This window comes from Streptopelia decaocto (assembly GCF_964273445.1).
Source record: "Streptopelia decaocto genome assembly, chromosome: 3".
In the NCBI taxonomy this organism is placed as follows: domain Eukaryota; kingdom Metazoa; phylum Chordata; class Aves; order Columbiformes; family Columbidae; genus Streptopelia; species Streptopelia decaocto.
The window spans coordinates 120,102,617-120,118,519 of record NC_138656.1 but is presented as its reverse complement, the minus strand read 5'-3'; the positions used below and the strand labels follow the sequence as shown (position 1 = coordinate 120,118,519).

General features: G+C 58.2%; 1 protein-coding gene across 5 annotated transcripts in view; it reads right to left on the bottom strand.

Annotated features, from left to right (window-relative positions):
* Positions 1–668: 668 nt before the first annotated feature.
* The window catches only part of PTK2B (protein tyrosine kinase 2 beta), a 37,323-nt gene continuing 22,088 nt past the window's right edge, over positions 669–15,903 (bottom strand). For 2 of the 5 annotated variants that reach the window (XM_082048209.1, XM_082048210.1), the window contains exons 7-31: positions 15,812–15,866; positions 13,840–13,980; positions 13,194–13,268; positions 13,001–13,102; positions 12,149–12,266; positions 11,748–11,787; positions 11,612–11,658; positions 11,149–11,202; positions 10,681–10,778; positions 10,506–10,590; positions 9,887–9,987; positions 9,671–9,786; positions 9,167–9,267; positions 8,953–9,042; positions 8,036–8,240; positions 7,521–7,629; positions 7,342–7,407; positions 5,878–6,003; positions 4,955–5,101; positions 4,243–4,278; positions 3,939–3,966; positions 3,542–3,597; positions 3,150–3,296; positions 1,754–1,834; positions 669–1,666 (exon numbers count right to left, since the gene is read on the bottom strand). In XM_082048209.1, the coding sequence (XP_081904335.1) occupies positions 1,451–1,666; positions 1,754–1,834; positions 3,150–3,296; positions 3,542–3,597; positions 3,939–3,966; positions 4,243–4,278; positions 4,955–5,101; positions 5,878–6,003; positions 7,342–7,407; positions 7,521–7,629; positions 8,036–8,240; positions 8,953–9,042; positions 9,167–9,267; positions 9,671–9,786; positions 9,887–9,987; positions 10,506–10,590; positions 10,681–10,778; positions 11,149–11,202; positions 11,612–11,658; positions 11,748–11,787; positions 12,149–12,266; positions 13,001–13,102; positions 13,194–13,268; positions 13,840–13,980; positions 15,812–15,866 (2,440 nt within the window). In that variant the 3' untranslated portion in view covers positions 669–1,450. The remainder of the gene's footprint in view (positions 1,667–1,753; positions 1,835–3,149; positions 3,297–3,541; positions 3,598–3,938; positions 3,967–4,242; positions 4,279–4,954; positions 5,102–5,877; positions 6,004–7,341; positions 7,408–7,520; positions 7,630–8,035; positions 8,241–8,952; positions 9,043–9,166; positions 9,268–9,670; positions 9,787–9,886; positions 9,988–10,505; positions 10,591–10,680; positions 10,779–11,148; positions 11,203–11,611; positions 11,659–11,747; positions 11,788–12,148; positions 12,267–13,000; positions 13,103–13,193; positions 13,269–13,839; positions 13,981–15,811; positions 15,867–15,903) is intronic. The other 3 variants (XM_082048211.1, XM_082048213.1, XM_082048212.1) reach the window with 2 other exon arrangements.

The following is a 15,903-nucleotide window of genomic DNA, read 5'->3' as shown; positions in this document are numbered from 1 at the left end:
TTAGGATGCATTCTGACTGCAGGGTGCTCAGGACCACAGGCTGGCACAGTTGAGCATGACATGGGGCAGGTGAGAATGCTTTGGATGGTCCATGCAGAAGGTTGTGAGCTGGTGGTCCCTGCTCGGCTGCATGGTTTAGGGGTCTCTGCTCTGCAAAGCCCAGCCCAAACATAGACCCTCAGCAACCCACCAGCATGAGAGGTTGTTTCCACACCATCCCCAACCAGAGCTCACGGCAGCAGGAGACAGAACAGCTGTCCCAGGTGGCCAAGAGGCCACCAGCACCCTGGCTGGTACCAGCACTGGTGTGGCCAGCAGGCCCAGGGCAGTGACGGTCCCTGTGCTGGGACCTGGGGAGGCCAAACCGCCAATCCTGGGGCAGTTCTGGGCCCCTCACGCCAAGAAAGGCCTTGAGGTGCTGGAGCGAGTGGAGAGAAGGGAACGGAGCTGGTGAGGGGCTGGAGCACAAGTGTGATGGGAGCGGCTGAGGGACCTGGGGGGTTCAGCTGGAGAACAGGAGCTGAGGGGAGACCTTCTGATCTCTGAACTGCCTGAAAGGAGCTTGGAGCCAGGGGGGTCGGGCTCTGCTCCCCAGGAACAAGCGCCAGGAGCAGAGGAAACGGCCTCAAGTTGTGCCGGGGAGGTGACAGGCAAGCACGGGCACAACAGGACTTTGCGCATGGTTTATCTCAGCCGGAATGACAGCGCTGTGGGAAGATGCTGGGGAAAAAGCCCGAACCAGACGGTTTCCAACTCAAAAAGCACAAACCGAACAGAGAGTTGTTCTGCCGCCGTTGCTCAACACGGAGCAGCTCAGAGAAAAATGCAGCTGGAAGAGGCACCGTTCTCCTGGTTTGTGTCACCGAAGGCTGCGGTCCCCGGTGTCCCATCCCTCCCCGTGCTCTGCGGGCCTGGGGATGGGCACCAGCCACCTGCGCCGGACCCACCTCCCATCATTAAATAAATTCTTCTATACTATGTACAAGGAAATGCAAATGGTCCCTCCAGCCACCACTCTGATGGCCCTTGGGGACCCCCGTGAAGTCTCCTGGGATGCCAGCTCCCCCAGACGCTCTAACCCCGGCTCGGGGTCCAGGTCCCCATCACGACATGCCGCCCGCGGCCATCTGTCCTCGGACGGACACACGGACCTGCTGGCAGCCAGGGAGCCGCCGAGCCAGAGGGATCTTCAGCTGCCTGTGGGGACGGCCAGGTCCCCCCTAGTCCTTTGTGGGGAGGAGTCACCAGATGCCTCCCTCCTTCAGAAGAGCGACGAGACGATGATAAAGACACGAGCGGCTGCGGGAGGAACGGGGGACAGGGAGAGCAGGACGGCGAGGCCACGGGGGACACACAAAAGCCAGCTCCTCCGCAACGCCCTCCTCCATCTCCACCAACCCACGCGTGGTGGTCCCTCTCCTCCTCTCGTTCTCCACCCCTTCTCCTTCCCTCACTCCAAGCACAGCTTCACCAGGTTGGCCTGGACCTTGGCTTGGTCCACGGCATCCAGGAGGTTCTTGGCGTCCACGGCCAAGGTGTGAGAGGCCGTCAGCATCTGCCGCTTGCACTCCTCGCTCAGCGAGGTGACGGCGTTCTGCTGCGCCAGGCGCATCTTGTTGATGAGGTCGGCCAAGTCCTTGTTGAGCAGCTTCTGGGTCCCCTCGATCTGATCGGGACATGCAGGGGTTAAAGGCACGGGTGCCACCAGCACCCAACCCCACACCAGACCCCTCTTCCTCCTCCCTGGTCCTACCTCAGTGCGGGAGCTGGCGGGCAGGACGGGCAGGATCTCGTCGACGCTGCCGATCAGCTTCCGCAGGGACAGGCCCACGTTCTGTGGGGACAGTGGCAGGGTTGGCGTGGTCCATGGCATGGGGAAGCGGGGCATGGGAACAGTCTGGGCCACTGAGTCAGGGATCCCGTTTGGGAGAGGAGCACGATGGGACACATGACCCAAGGACCCAACAGAGGAGCAGGGCATGTAGGAAACTCTCCCATCATTGATGCAAGGACCCAATGGAGGTCTAGGACACGTTCAAAACACTCCCATTATTGACCCAGGACTCAATGGAAGAAGATGACATGTTGGAAACTCTACTATCATTGACCCAAGGACCCAATGGAGAAGCAGGACATGTTGGAAATGCTCTCATCATAGATCCAAGGACCCGATGGAGGAGCAGAACACGTTGGAAATGCTCTCATCTTTGACCTAAGGACCCAATGGAGGAGCAGGACACGTGGGAAATGCTCTCACCATTGACCCAAGGACCCAATGGAGGATAAGCGCTTGTTGGAAATGCTCTCATTATTGACCCAAGGACCCAATGGAGGTGCAGGACACGTTGGAAATGCTCCCACCATTGACCCAAGTACCCAGTGGAGGAGCAGGACACGTGGGAAATGCTCTCACCATTGACCCAAGGACCCAATGGAGGAGCAGGACACGTTGGAAATGCTCTCACTGTTGACCCAAGGACCCAAAGGAGGAGCTGGGAATGTTGGAAATGCTCTCACCATTGACTCAAAGACCCAAAGGAGGAGCAGGACACATTGGAAATGCTCTCATCATTGACCCAAGGACCCAAAGGAGGAGCAGGACACGTTGGAAATGCTCTCACCGTTGACCCAAGGACCCAAAGGAGGAGCTGGGAATGTTGGAAATGCTCTCACCATTGACTCAAAGACCCAAAGGAGGAGCAGGACACATTGGAAATGCTCTCACCATTGACCCAAGGACCCAAAGGAGGAGCAGGACACGTTGGAAATGCTCTCACCATTGACCCAAGGACCCAAAGGAGGAGCAGGACATGTTGGAAGTGCTCTCACTATTGACCCAAGGACCCAATGGAGGAGCAGGACACATTGGAAACGCTGTCACCATTGACCCAAGGACCCAAAGTAGGAGCTGGGAATGTTGGAAATGCTCTCGCCATTGACCCAAGGACCCAAAGGAGGAGCAGGACATGTTGGAAATGCTCTCACCATTGACCCAAGGACCCAAAGGAGGAGTAGGACATGTTGGAAATGCTCCCTCCTACATGTGCAAGACCTTCCTGAGAAGGATGCTTGGCAGGAGTCGCTCAGCAGACTCATTTCCAGCTCCCTCATTACCCCCTCTGGCGTTGCCCCCTCCCTGCCCACCCTACCTTCACCACCAGGATGTACCCCTCGGGAGGCAGGAGGCTGATCTCATTCTTCAGCTGCAGCACGGCCCGCACCAGGTCCATGACGTTGCTGTACACTGTGTCATCTGTGCGGTCCAGGTTGGCGGTGGGGGCCGGGTGGATGGACTGCTGGGGAACGGGGACACAACGGTGATCAGATGGACCGAGGGGGCGAGGAGGGAAACACCAACACGTATGGGGAGCCCTGGTCAGACCCACCCATGACCCCGACGCTGGTGGGTCTGTCTGACCCCTCTGTGGCCTGGGGCAGTCAGAAAAGTCCCATCCTGCAGGTGATGGAGGGGAAGGAATGAGACCACGGAGATGGAGAAGGAGAACCAGGACCACGGTGGCTCTGTCCAGAGAGGTCTTACCTGCACCACAAGTCTTGGTGGCTTCTGGGGGGGCCCCGTGAACTCCGCTACGCCGTCAGTAATGGAAAGGAAAGAGGGTCACTCCGGATGGTCCCCTGGACAAGCTGCAAGACCCCTGGGACCCATGACATGTCCTACACCATGTCCCATTGCAGCTGGACACCCCGACCGACCAGCTGTGCCACCTCCCCACGTGGTCAGACCCCCTTGGACACCCCATGCCCACGACAGGCAGGACCCCCCACCACAATGTGGGGCTTCTTCCATGGAGGATCCCAAATCCGGGAGGGATCCGACCCCCGAGGCTCCTTGCGGCTCGGCGCAGGGCACCCCACTCACACCCCCAAAGTGGGTGCCAGGGGCAGCCCCCCGACCCCGTGCAGCTCTGGGCACTCACTGTAATCCGTCTCCTTCTCCGGGAGCAGCTGTGGGGGCAAAAAACAGCAAATGAGAGGAAAAAGTCCTGGCTGGAGGGAGCAGAGAGGGAAGAGGCATCACCATCCCCTCCTGCGGTGGGGAGCTCCGCACCACCAGAATTTCACTCCATTAACGCTTTTTGATTAATTTTCCCCATGCGAGGGGTGTGTATATAAGTATTTATCACCCACCCATGCCAAAGCAAACTGGAATCTCTGGACATCCCTCAAAAGAAGGACTCCCCGCACCCAAATACACCGGAACCCAGCAGCTTCACCACTCACCGGAGGAGGGTTGTTGTTCATAAACACCATCGGGTCCTGCAAAAGGGGAGAAGCTTTGTGAGAAAAATAGGGAAATAAAGGAAAAAAAAAAAGGATTTTCCTAATTTCTGGGGGGACTCGTGAAAAATATCATGGGAACAGATCTCTGCAGGGTCTGGGGATGTGTAAGGGGAAGGGGCTTCATGTGCATCTTCATCCCATCTCCATCCCATCCCATCGCCCCGATGGGCTCCTGGGATACCAGAAACCTCAAAGTGCTGCTCCAAATTAAAATGAAGGTGAATTCCAAGCGCTGTTTGCAGCCTCAGTGGTGGGGGAGCTGGGCTTTGCTTTATTGGCTGCGTGAAGTCAATCCAATAAAAGATTTCCCATCTCCTTCCAAGCTTGTCTCACCACAAGCTGATGCATTAGTCACACGATAGCTATTTCCAAGTCCTTATTTCAAAAAGCTTTATAAAAGCTCATTAAGACACGACTGAACGTATTTAAAAATTGCCCAAGTTTCCGAATATTCGTTTTGAAATCAAGCAGCTCTATGAGATTTTTAAGGATGCAAAAAATAAAGAGGTGCAAGAGGTTTGGCTACCGGAGGAGCTGTTCCCTCAAGGAAAAGTGGCTTTTCCAGCCATGAAAAACAACATAAATGGTTTTTGTGGCTCTTCCAGCACTTTTGTGATGGTGCAAGAGCTGGAGACGGCCCAAGGCCACTCACCAGGGACTTCTCCTCCTGCCGCAGCCACTGGTAATCCTCCACCATCTGCTTCTGCTGCTTGTCCAGCACCTGCTGCATCTTCAGCCTCTCCATCTCCCAAAGCTTCTGCGCCTCCTCCCTGCTGCTGGGACGCAGGAAATCCTCCTCCTGGTGTGTGATTGGGGTTGAGGACTCAGAGAACCCCCCAATTTTGGCACCGGGACCCAGAGCCCCGCTCCGCGCATGCAAGCCATGCGCCGGACCCCAACAGCCATGCACCCCCAAACTGGATGTGGGGAGCACTTGTGGTTTCCAGCAGGGACAGGAAACCACTGGTTGGCCCCAAATCTCCCACCACCACATTCCGGAACTTTCCACGGGCCTGGGGAGCAGCTCACCATGCCCGTGGCACCGCGGCGGTGCCGGCACAGACAGAGCAGCTCAGGATGTGCCCCACCACCCAGCTCTGATTTTGGGGCTAAAGTGACCGAGTCCAGGCTGCAAACCACCGCTGGCATTTCAAGTGACACCACCCAGAGTGAGAAGCTGACCCAAAGCTCCAAGGAGCAGCAGCCACCTGTCCCCCGTCATTTTTGGGGACACCGCGCCAATGCTCATCCACCAACATGCATTCATGGCGATGTGTGTGCAAATTTGTGTGTTGGGGGGGCTGGTGACACCCCAGAGCCCTTCACGGGCTTGATGGCTTCATCCTGCAAACAGCACCCATGGGTGACATGGTTTGTCCCTCCCGCAGCTGGGGTGGCAGCGACACGGAGCTGAAAGCAGAGCAGACGGCAGCGCGGAGCGGAGCACAGTGCAGCCAGCATCCCTCCTCCCGCCCGGCCCTCGCCTCCTGCCACGTCCCCAGTGTCCCCAGGGTGTCACCATGCGGGGCTGGGACGTCCTCCGGATGCTGCAGGATTTGGGCATCCCCCTCTTACCCTCATGCTGTGGCGCTTGAGGACGTTGTGGCGGTTGAGCGGTGGGGTGTGCAGGGAGGTGGCCGGCGACTGGTACTCGACGGGGCTGGTGAGGGTGGGCGAGCTGGCACACAGACCCTCGGGGACCTGCGGGGGGGCAGCGGGGCGGCGCGGGCACAGAACAAGGCGACGGGGGGTTAGTGCAGACAGACAGACAAACAGAGCAGACAATGCAGGGAATAGCGGCTTTTGCGCCAGGAGCCTCTGGTCTCATCTGTGCAGCAGGATCGGGACCTTCCTGCTACTCAGCTCTTCTTCACTCTGAGCCCATATGGGCTTGAGACCTCCAGCGCTGCTGCCTGGACCCTGCCCGGCCCCAAAAGGGCACCCAAAATAGTCACTCTTGAGGATTTCACAGAACCACAGGCTGGCTGGGGTTGAAGGGACCTCTGGGGATCCCCCAGTCCAACCCAGCTGCTCACGTAGGGTCACCAGAGCAGATCACGCAGGGTCACCAGAGCAGATCACGCAGGGTCACCAGAGCAGATCACACAGGTGGGTCCAGGCGGTTTGAATGTCTCAGAGCAGGAGACTCCACACCCGCTCTGGGCAGCCTGGGCCAGGCTCTGGCACCTCCCAGCAAACAAGTTTCTGCTCATGTTCACATGGAGCCTCCTGTGTTTCAGTCTGTGCCCGTTGCCCCTCACCCTGGCGTTGGGCACCACTGAACAGAGTCTGGTCCATCCTCTGACACCCACCCTGAGATATTGATCCATTGATCACATCCCTCTCAGCTTCTCTTCTCCAGCTCAACAGCCCCAGCTCTCTCAGTCTCCTCATCACAAAGATGCTCCAGACCCCTCAGCATCTTTGTGTCCCTCCGCTGGACTCTCTCCAGTAATTCCTTGTCCTTCTTCACCTGGGGAGCCCAGCACTGGACCCACAACTGCAGATGGGGCCTCCCCAGGGCAGAGCAGAGGGGGAGGAACAACCTCCCTGACCTGCTGCTCACACTCTGCCTCATGCACCCCAGGTCCCATTGGCCTCTTGGCCACAGGGCACATTGTTGGCTCATGGTCACCCTGTTGTCTGCCTTGATTCACCCTGATGATGCTGTGGGGACCAGCACCAGCCCTTGCAGAGCGACCCCAAACTCAGCCCGGGTAACACCAGAAGCAGCAAAACCTCCTCTCCTCCCAGCTGTGCCTGCAAACCGGCTGGTGCCAGCGGTGCAACCTGCCCTTCCCTGGGGCAAACACGTCTCTGCCAGCCCAGAGGGATGGACAACACACAGGCGAGCAGGGCTGAGCCCTGAGCAGCACAGGGTCCTGCTTGCAAGGCATCAAGAGGGATTTGGTGGTGGCGTGGGACACCCTGGAGCCCCAAAAACCATGAACCCCCAAGGGCTTGAGCTCCAGGCAGGGCTTTCTGGCACTGACCCCATTGCTCAGATCCCCATGAGGTGCTCCAGATGTCCAGCCTCACCTGGAACTGCAGCTTGGGAGCCAGGAGGTTGCTCTGGGGTGGTGGTTTGTACCTGGGTCTGCTGGGCTGCGGGGAGAAACACACAGTGGGTGCAAGATTGGGGAGGTCCCACGTCTGCAGCACCCATGGGTGGGTCGAGGTGGGGAGATGAAGCCGCACGGGCTCTGGCCTCTCCTCACCTTGGGGGGTGGCTCCTGGTAGGACGGTGGCTCCATGATTTTGGGAGGCCGGTGGCGGTTGTTCCTCTCCTGCTCCTTGGCCAGTTCCTTCTCCATCAGGTAAATGTCGCTGTGGGGGGACAGAGAGGGTGACAGTCCCAGGAGGGAGCATTGGCACATCTGCCATACCCCGAAGCGTGGATGGGCCATGGAAAACATGAAGGAGGGAGGAGGGATGGGAAGAGCAAAGGGAAAGGAGCAGGAGGACAGAGTGTGTTCCTGGCCGGCCACACCAGCATCACCACAGAATCACAGGATGGTTTGGGTTGAAGGGACCTTCCCAGCTCCCCCAGTTCCCCCTGCCATGAGCAGGGACATCTGCACCAGCTCAGGTTGCTCAGAGCCCCGTCCAGCCTGGCCTGGGATGTCTCCAGGGATGGTTCAGCCACCACCTCTCTGGCCAACCTGGGCCAGGCTCTCACCACCCTCAGCACAAACAGTTTCTTCCTCATCAGTTCCCCCACGTCCCCACTCACCTCAAGCTGCAAACCAAGTCCTTGAACTTGGGCCTTTCGCTAGGGTCGTAGTCCCAGCAGCGCGTCATGAGGGTGTAGAGGACGGGGGGGCAGAGGTCGGGCTTGGGCAGGCGGTCGCCCCTCTCCAGCACCCCAATGACGTCCTTGTTCTCCAGCCAGAAGAAGGGCTGCTTGCCGTAGCTCAGGATCTCCCACATGCACACGGCTGGGGGAGCAACAGGAGCAACCTCAAGTGATGTGAAACCTGGGGCAATAGCCCCTCTGCTTGGGTTTTTGGGGATGCGGTGACATTGCCATGCTTTGCTGTGTGGCGTCAAGTCATAGAATCACAGAATGGTTTCGGTTGGAAAAGATCTTAAAGATCATCGAGTCCAACCATAACCCAGCACTGCCCCATGTCCTGAGAACCTCATGTCCTTCTGTCCAACCCTCCAGGGCTGGTGACTCCAGCACTGCCCTGGGCAGCCTGTTCCAATGCCCCACAGCCCTTTGGGGAAGAAATTGTTCCCCAGATCCAACCTCAACCTCAATTGACCAATCAGCCTTTCTGCTCCTGGGGTGGAAAATGCAGAGGAAAGGGTTGCCCGCTCCTGGGCACTGTTGGCCATAGGGCTGTTTGGGACGGACAGACAGACAGCTGAGCTCCAGAGGCCATGGGGATGGGCTGATGGGCAGGGGGGTGGATATTTGCAGGGAGCAGAGTTTAACTCAGCCCCCCTGACTGTCTTGAATTCACTGGAGGAAGCACCTACTGATGGTTGAGTTGCAAGAAGCTCTGCACCAGAAGCCCCTTCCCCAAGGTCAAGGTTGGGACAACCCCACTGTTCTGAAGCAGGATTTGTCCCTGGACATTGAGACAATGCCCCGGGGGGTGGACAATACCCAGGACACCGCTCCATCTCCATCCGACCACATACCAAACATCCAGACATCACTGGCTGTTGTGAAGCGGCGGAAGTTGATGGACTCGGGTGACATCCACTTGATGGGGAGACGGGTGACGGATGCTGGAGGGAAAGACAGAGGGTGGTCGTGGTCACTGGTGGGGACGGATCAGCCCCAGTGCAGGCAGTGAGGTCTCACCAAGGTCTCCACTCTCACAGAGCCCCAACCACATCATGCAGCTCTTACCTTTATAATACTCCTCATCCTCGATGTACCTGGAGAGCCCAAAGTCACCCAGCTTCACACACTCCGGGGAGGCCACCAAGATGTTCCTGACGGCAATGTCCCTGCAAGGAGAGAGAGCCCTGGCTGGGGAGGAGGGATGGAGCAGGGACGGAGGAGGGACGGAAGACGGATGGAGGAGGGATGGAGGAGGGATGGAGGAGGGATATAAGAGGGATGGAAGAGGGATGGAAGAGGGATGGAAGAGGGATGGAAGAGGGATGGAAGAGGGATGGAGAAGGGATGGAGAAGGGATGGAGAAGGGATGGAGAAGGGATGGAGAAGGGATGGAGAAGGGATGGAGAAGGGATGGAGAAGGAGAGCTCACACCCGGACAAGAAGGGTCTACAGCAAATGATACTGCCAACCTCTGCTCTCTCCTGCTCTCCCCAAACTGTCCTCCCACAGTGCCTGCTGTCCCCTGCCTCTCCTGCCACCCTGCGTGGGTCCTTGTCCCTCCTGTCCCACCTGTGCACGCAGTTGATGGCCTCCAGGTAGGCCAAGGCTTTGCTGATCTGCAGGGCGTAGAGAATGAGCGTGGGCACGGCCAGACAGGGCTTGTTCTGCTCCAGGTACTGGCCCAGCTGCAAAGGAACAAACGAGGGGGCTCAGAGACCCAGGGGACAGAGCAGGGGGAGACAGGGGGACAGGTGGGACCCCACTCATCCAGCCATCCCCACTCACCTCTCCGTAGGGATAAAGCTCCATGATGATCCAGGTGGGCTCCTCCTCTGCAATGCCAATGAGCTTCACGATGTGAGGGTGGTCCAGCTTCTTCATCAGCACTGTGGGGACACCAGGTCAGACCCCCTGCAATGGGGGGACCCCCCTCCAGGAGCCCTGTCCTGGGGTGGGGGGACAGGTCCCTGCCATGGAGCCAGAGATGGAGCAGAAGGAACTAATGTCCCTAAAGGGGATGGGGCTCCATCTCCCCAGGGATTTCCATCCAGGTGGTGCCCATCTGCTCCTACATGTGGATTCCACACAGCTTTTCTTCCTCCCTCATAGCCTTCCCTCCCATAAATCAGGTATTTTGGAGAACAGCCAAGTCACCGGGCTCCTCCCAGCCTGTCCCGCATCGCAATGGCAACTTGTCCCCAAGCAGGGACCAGGAGATGCCAGGACGGGTTGGAGATGGGATGGAGAAGGGATGATGAAGGGATCCACCCCTTCTCCATCCGGTCTCTAACACCCCACCATTGCAATGCTGCAAACACCAACTGCCCCACACATCTGTCCAGGCTCCATGCCCCCCACAAAGGGCAGCAGGACCCCCAAAGGGCAGCAGGACCCCCCGATGTACCCGCTTCACTCAGGAACTTGTCCCTGTTCTCGGGGCTGCAGTCCTTCTTGCAGGTCTTCACGGCCACGTTGACCCGCTCCCCTTTCTGCCAGGAGAAGAAGGGGTGGGGGGCGCTGTACCCGGCCCCCCAGCCACAAAGGGGGCAGGGGCAGGGCAGGAGGGACAGGACACTCACCGGAGTGGTGTAGATCCCCTCATAGACCTCTCCAAAGAAACCTTCTCCGAGGATCCTGCCCAACGTGACGTCCTCCCGGGAGATGCCGTAGTGCTGGGCTTCATGGACAGCGGGACAAGGGGACAGGGGGACAAGGGGACAGGGGGACAAGGGGACAGGGGGACAGAGTGGCAGTGCCAGCATGTGGAAAGCTGCCTGCACCCCTGCCTATGCCATGGGCAGAGCGCCTCATACTATGTGGGAGATGCTGATGGTACCAACCCCCTCCATCACCCCCCAGCAAGGACCCCAAGGTCCTGCCCCATGGCACGTGGAGTGACACCAGCTCATTCAGCCCTGTTTTGGGTTTCTTTTTCGGGGTGGGGGGGAGTGAAGGCAAAACCTTGTCCTCAGTTTTGGGGGGATGGTGTGGAGAATGGGGGTGGGCAGGAGGAGGTGGGAGGGCTTGGTTGGGGTGGTGGCACCTACCTCCAGACCTCGGTCGTGAAGATTCATCGGGGATTTCAGCATAAATATCGGAGTCTGGAGGTAAAAAGGAGGTTGCAGGCAGGGATGTGGGCAGAGGTGCTGGGATGCAGGCACGGATGCGGGCAGGGATGCAGGCAGGGATGCTGGGATGCAGGCAGGGATGCTGGGATGCGGGCAGGGATGTGGACAGGGATGCAGGCACGGATGCGGGCAGGGACACTGGGATGCTGGCAGGGAAGCAGGCAGGGATGCTGGCAGGGGGTTTCTTGCAACATCCCCAGCCTGCAGCGTTTCCTGCAGCCAACCCAGCCCTTCCCAGGCTGTTCTGCTGCATCTCAAGCCCCCAGACAAAGGGCTGGGGGGGTCCAGCTCCATGGAACCCCCCTAGATCCTGGGGCAGGGGTGTCCGGCAGCCCCCTTGTGCCTCCGTGGGGTGAGAAAGGAAAAGAGCCGAACAACTCACCCATGCTGGCGCTGTCGGACAACAGGGACTGCCGCTCAACCAGGTGCCTGGCAGGGGGAGGTGGAGGGGGTTAGGGAGAGGGGTGAGGGGATAGGATTTGGGGGCTCTCCAAGAATTCTGAGTCAGGGCTACTCACGGGGCTGGGATCTGGGGCAGGCTGATCCTCTTCTCCCGCTCTGTGGAGGGGACAGCACACAGTCATATCCCAGTGTCCCCCCCCGAGCCTGATGGGTGCTGGGACCCCCCCCAAAACCTCAAGCACATATGTGGTGAGTTTGGGGGTCTGAGCTGAGCTCAAGTTAAAGCCACGGCTGATGCACGGGTGGAGAAAGGCTCAGGGGGCACAGGTGGGGACCAGCAGGGTCAGTCCCCCCATCACAGCATCATGGGCACTGGGGACCACTCAAAACCTCACCCACACATGCAGTGAGTTTGGGGGTCTCAGCTGAGCTCACACCAAAGCCACAGGTGATGCTGTGGCCGTGGAGAAAGGCTCAGGGGGGCACAGGTGGGGATCGGTGTCCCCGGGGCGCTCACCTCTCCCGGGGAGGATGATGAGGGAGGTGTCCGAGCCCCCTTGCAGGCGGCAGTAGCCATCGATGAGGTCGGCCATGTTCTCCGCCTCGGCCAGAGACGCCGTCTTGATTGCCAGGGACTGGGGTGGACAGTGGGGAAATGGGGGTGAGCCCAGAGCTGGGGTGGGGGTGATGGGGTAGGGGGTGCTGGGGTGGGTCCCCCCATTTTCTCCACCTTGGGGTCACTCAGTGACTCCACAGCAGACCCAGTTTCTCAGTATCATCCTTCCCAGGCCAACACACCAGCACCAAACCACCCCCAGGCAGGGCTGGACCCTTGGGGTGAGGGGAAACCTCCCGTGCCCTATTTTGGGGGTCAGTCATCCCTTGGTGAGGGTTCTCTCAGAGGAAATCACAGAATCCCAGAGTGTCAGGGGTTGAAGGGCCCTGGAAAGCTCATCCAGTGCAATCCCCCCATGGAGCAGGAACACCCAGATGAGGTTACACAGGAAGGTGTCCAGGCGGGTTGGAATGTCTGCACAGAAGGAGACTCCACAACCCCCCTGGGCAGCCTGGGCCAGGCTCTGCCACCCTCACCCCCAACAAGTTGCTTCTCCTCTTTCAGTGGAACCTCCTGTGTTCCAGTTTGCACCCATTGCCCCTTGTCCTGTCACTGGTTGTCACCAGAAGAGCCTGGCTCCATCCTCCTGACACTCCCCCTTTCCATATTGATCCCCATGAATGAGGTCAATGAGCCACCCACCACATCCCACCTCACCCCCAGGGATGCGATGTCACCCCATGGCACAGGGGGGATCCCCCATCCCACCCACACACCCCAGCACCCTGGGCACCCCCCCAAATGCCTTCTGACCTGGGGGGTGCCGCTGAGCCCCAGCTGCAGCACAGCCCGACCTTCCTCCACACTGGAGCACTTGATGGACTTGATGTGCTTGAATTCGGCCAAGCAGGTGGGCTGGGGAGAGGTCAGAGCCCCAGTGGCAGCTTGAACCCCCAGTTTCACAGCAGCCACCCCCTCACTCCCCATCCCAATAAACCCCCCGCACCTTGGCTTCCTTGCTCGTCATCTGCCGGATGCCCTTGGGGCCGATCACCAGGTCCACTGTGATGTTCCACCCTTGCTGGGGGGACAGAAGGAGAAGGATAAAAATTTGGGGTGGGGGGCACCCCAATAGCCAGACCCCCCTGCAACCTGCTGCAATGTGGGAGACACTGTGAAAAATCACCTTCTTGGAGAGGGAATGGTTTGGAGAGGGGATGGTACAAGCAAGTGGGTGCTTTTCCCCCTTCTGCCCCCAAAAAGTGGTGCCCAGCACTACTGGTTTGCCACTTTCTTGCCCCAAAAGGGGTTCAGCAAATTTCAGATTCTGGTTTGCACCCACTGGGCTTGGACCCCCCGGGTGTGGAAGGTCCCCACTGCAACCCCACGAGAGGAAACGGCCTCAAGTTGCCCAGGGGAGGTTGAGCAGAGGGGCTGTGGGGCATTGGAACAGGCTGCCCAGGGCAGTGCTGGAGTCACCATCCCTGGAGGGTTGGACAGACGGACATGAGGTTCTCAGGACATGGGGCAGGGACAGGGGTGGGGGAACGGTGGGACTCGATGATCTCGAGGGTCTTTTCCAACCAGAATGATTCTCTGATTCAATCTCAACCCATCCCGTCCCATCCCATCCCAGCGCCGCCCGGACGCACGATGAGCTCGCAGCTGTAGCTCTCCTGGTCGATGTTGGCGAAGGTGGCGAGGGTGTGCAGGAACTTGAGGATGCACTCCTCCTCCCGCAGCAGCGCGTACTGCTGGAACGTCTGCTGGATCATCTTCCGGAACTGCTTGGGCTGCGGGCACAGGGGCTGCTGGGCACCCCGGCTATGCGGGGCACCCCGGCTGTGCGGGGCACGCGGCGGGGAGGGGCGGAGGGGGCGGGGGGCACACGGACATGTGCACGGACACGGAAATGTGCACACACATGGATACATGTGTGTACACAGATATGGACACGTGCACGGACACGGAAACGTGCACACACATGGATACGTGGACATACACAGACACGGACATGTGCATGGACACGGAAACGTGCACACACATGGATATATGAACATACACAGACACGGACATGTGCACGGACACGGAAATGTGTGCACACATGGATACATGGACATACAGAGACACGTGTATGGACACAGAAACGTGCACACACACGGATACATGCGTGTACACAGATATGGACATGTGCACGGACACGGAAACGTGCACACACATGGATACATGGACGTGTACACAGATATGGACATGTGCATGGACACGGAAATGTGCACACACATGGATACATGCATGTACACAGACATGAACATGTGCACGGACACGGAAACGTGTACACACATGGATACATGGACATACACAGATATGGACATGTGCATGGACACAGAAACGTGCACACACATGGATACATGGACATACACAGATATGGACATGTGCATGGACACAGAAACGTGCACACACATGGATACATGGACATACACAGATATGGACACGTGCACGGACATGGAAACGTGCACACACAGATACATGCATGCACACAGACACGTGCACGGACACGGAAACGTGCACACACACGGATACATGCGTGTAAACAGACACGGACATGTGAACGGACACGGAAATGTGCATTCACATGGATACATGCACGTACACAGACACGGACATGCGCATGGACATGGAAACGTGCACACACATAGATACATGCATGTACACAGACATGTGCATGGACACAGAAACGTGCACACACATGGATACATGCATGTACACAGACACAGACATGTGCATGGACACGGAAACATGCACACACATGGATACATGCATGTACACAGACACAGATGTGCATGGACACAAACATGCACACGCATGGATACATGCATGTACACAGACACAGACATGTACATGGACACAGAAACATGCACACACATGGATACAAGCATACAGACAAGTGCACACGCACAGACCCGTACACACACGGACATGTGGACACTGCACACGGGGGCACATGCATGTACACGGACATGTACATGGACACATGCATACACACAGACACGTGGGACATAGGTATGGACACACGCATGGACACATGCACACACACAGACACGTGGTTATGTGCATGCACACAGACAGGTGCACACACATGGACATGTGCACACAAATGGACACGTGCACGCACACAGACATGTGCCCACACATGAACAGTGCACACACACAGGCATGTGCACATACAAGGACATGTGCACACACATGGACACATGCATGTACATGAACACGTGCACGCATGCACTCACCTGAAGATAGAAATCTACCCCCACACATATGCACACGCATACAAATCCCCCTTGATGTGTGCAAGCGGACATGCCTATACATGCAAATCCACCTGTGCACACTGATACACATACAGGCCTGCATGTGAATGCACGCGCAGAGGTACAAACACCTTAATGTGTGTGTACACACGTGCGTGCATGCGGATTTATCTGCACATGCGTGACCACATGCTAATCTCCGTGCACACCTCACTACATGCACACAAGCACCCCAGCCACATCTGTGCCCTCCACAGCCCTTGCACCCTCACGCCCTGCTCAGCTTGCACACACCTACCCCCCCACGCGTCCTTACCTTCAGGTTCTCCTGCATCTGGCTGGGGAAGAAGAGGTCCAGACCCACCTCCTTCCTGCAGAGTAGAGACCCCCCTGCAAGTTAACGGCCCC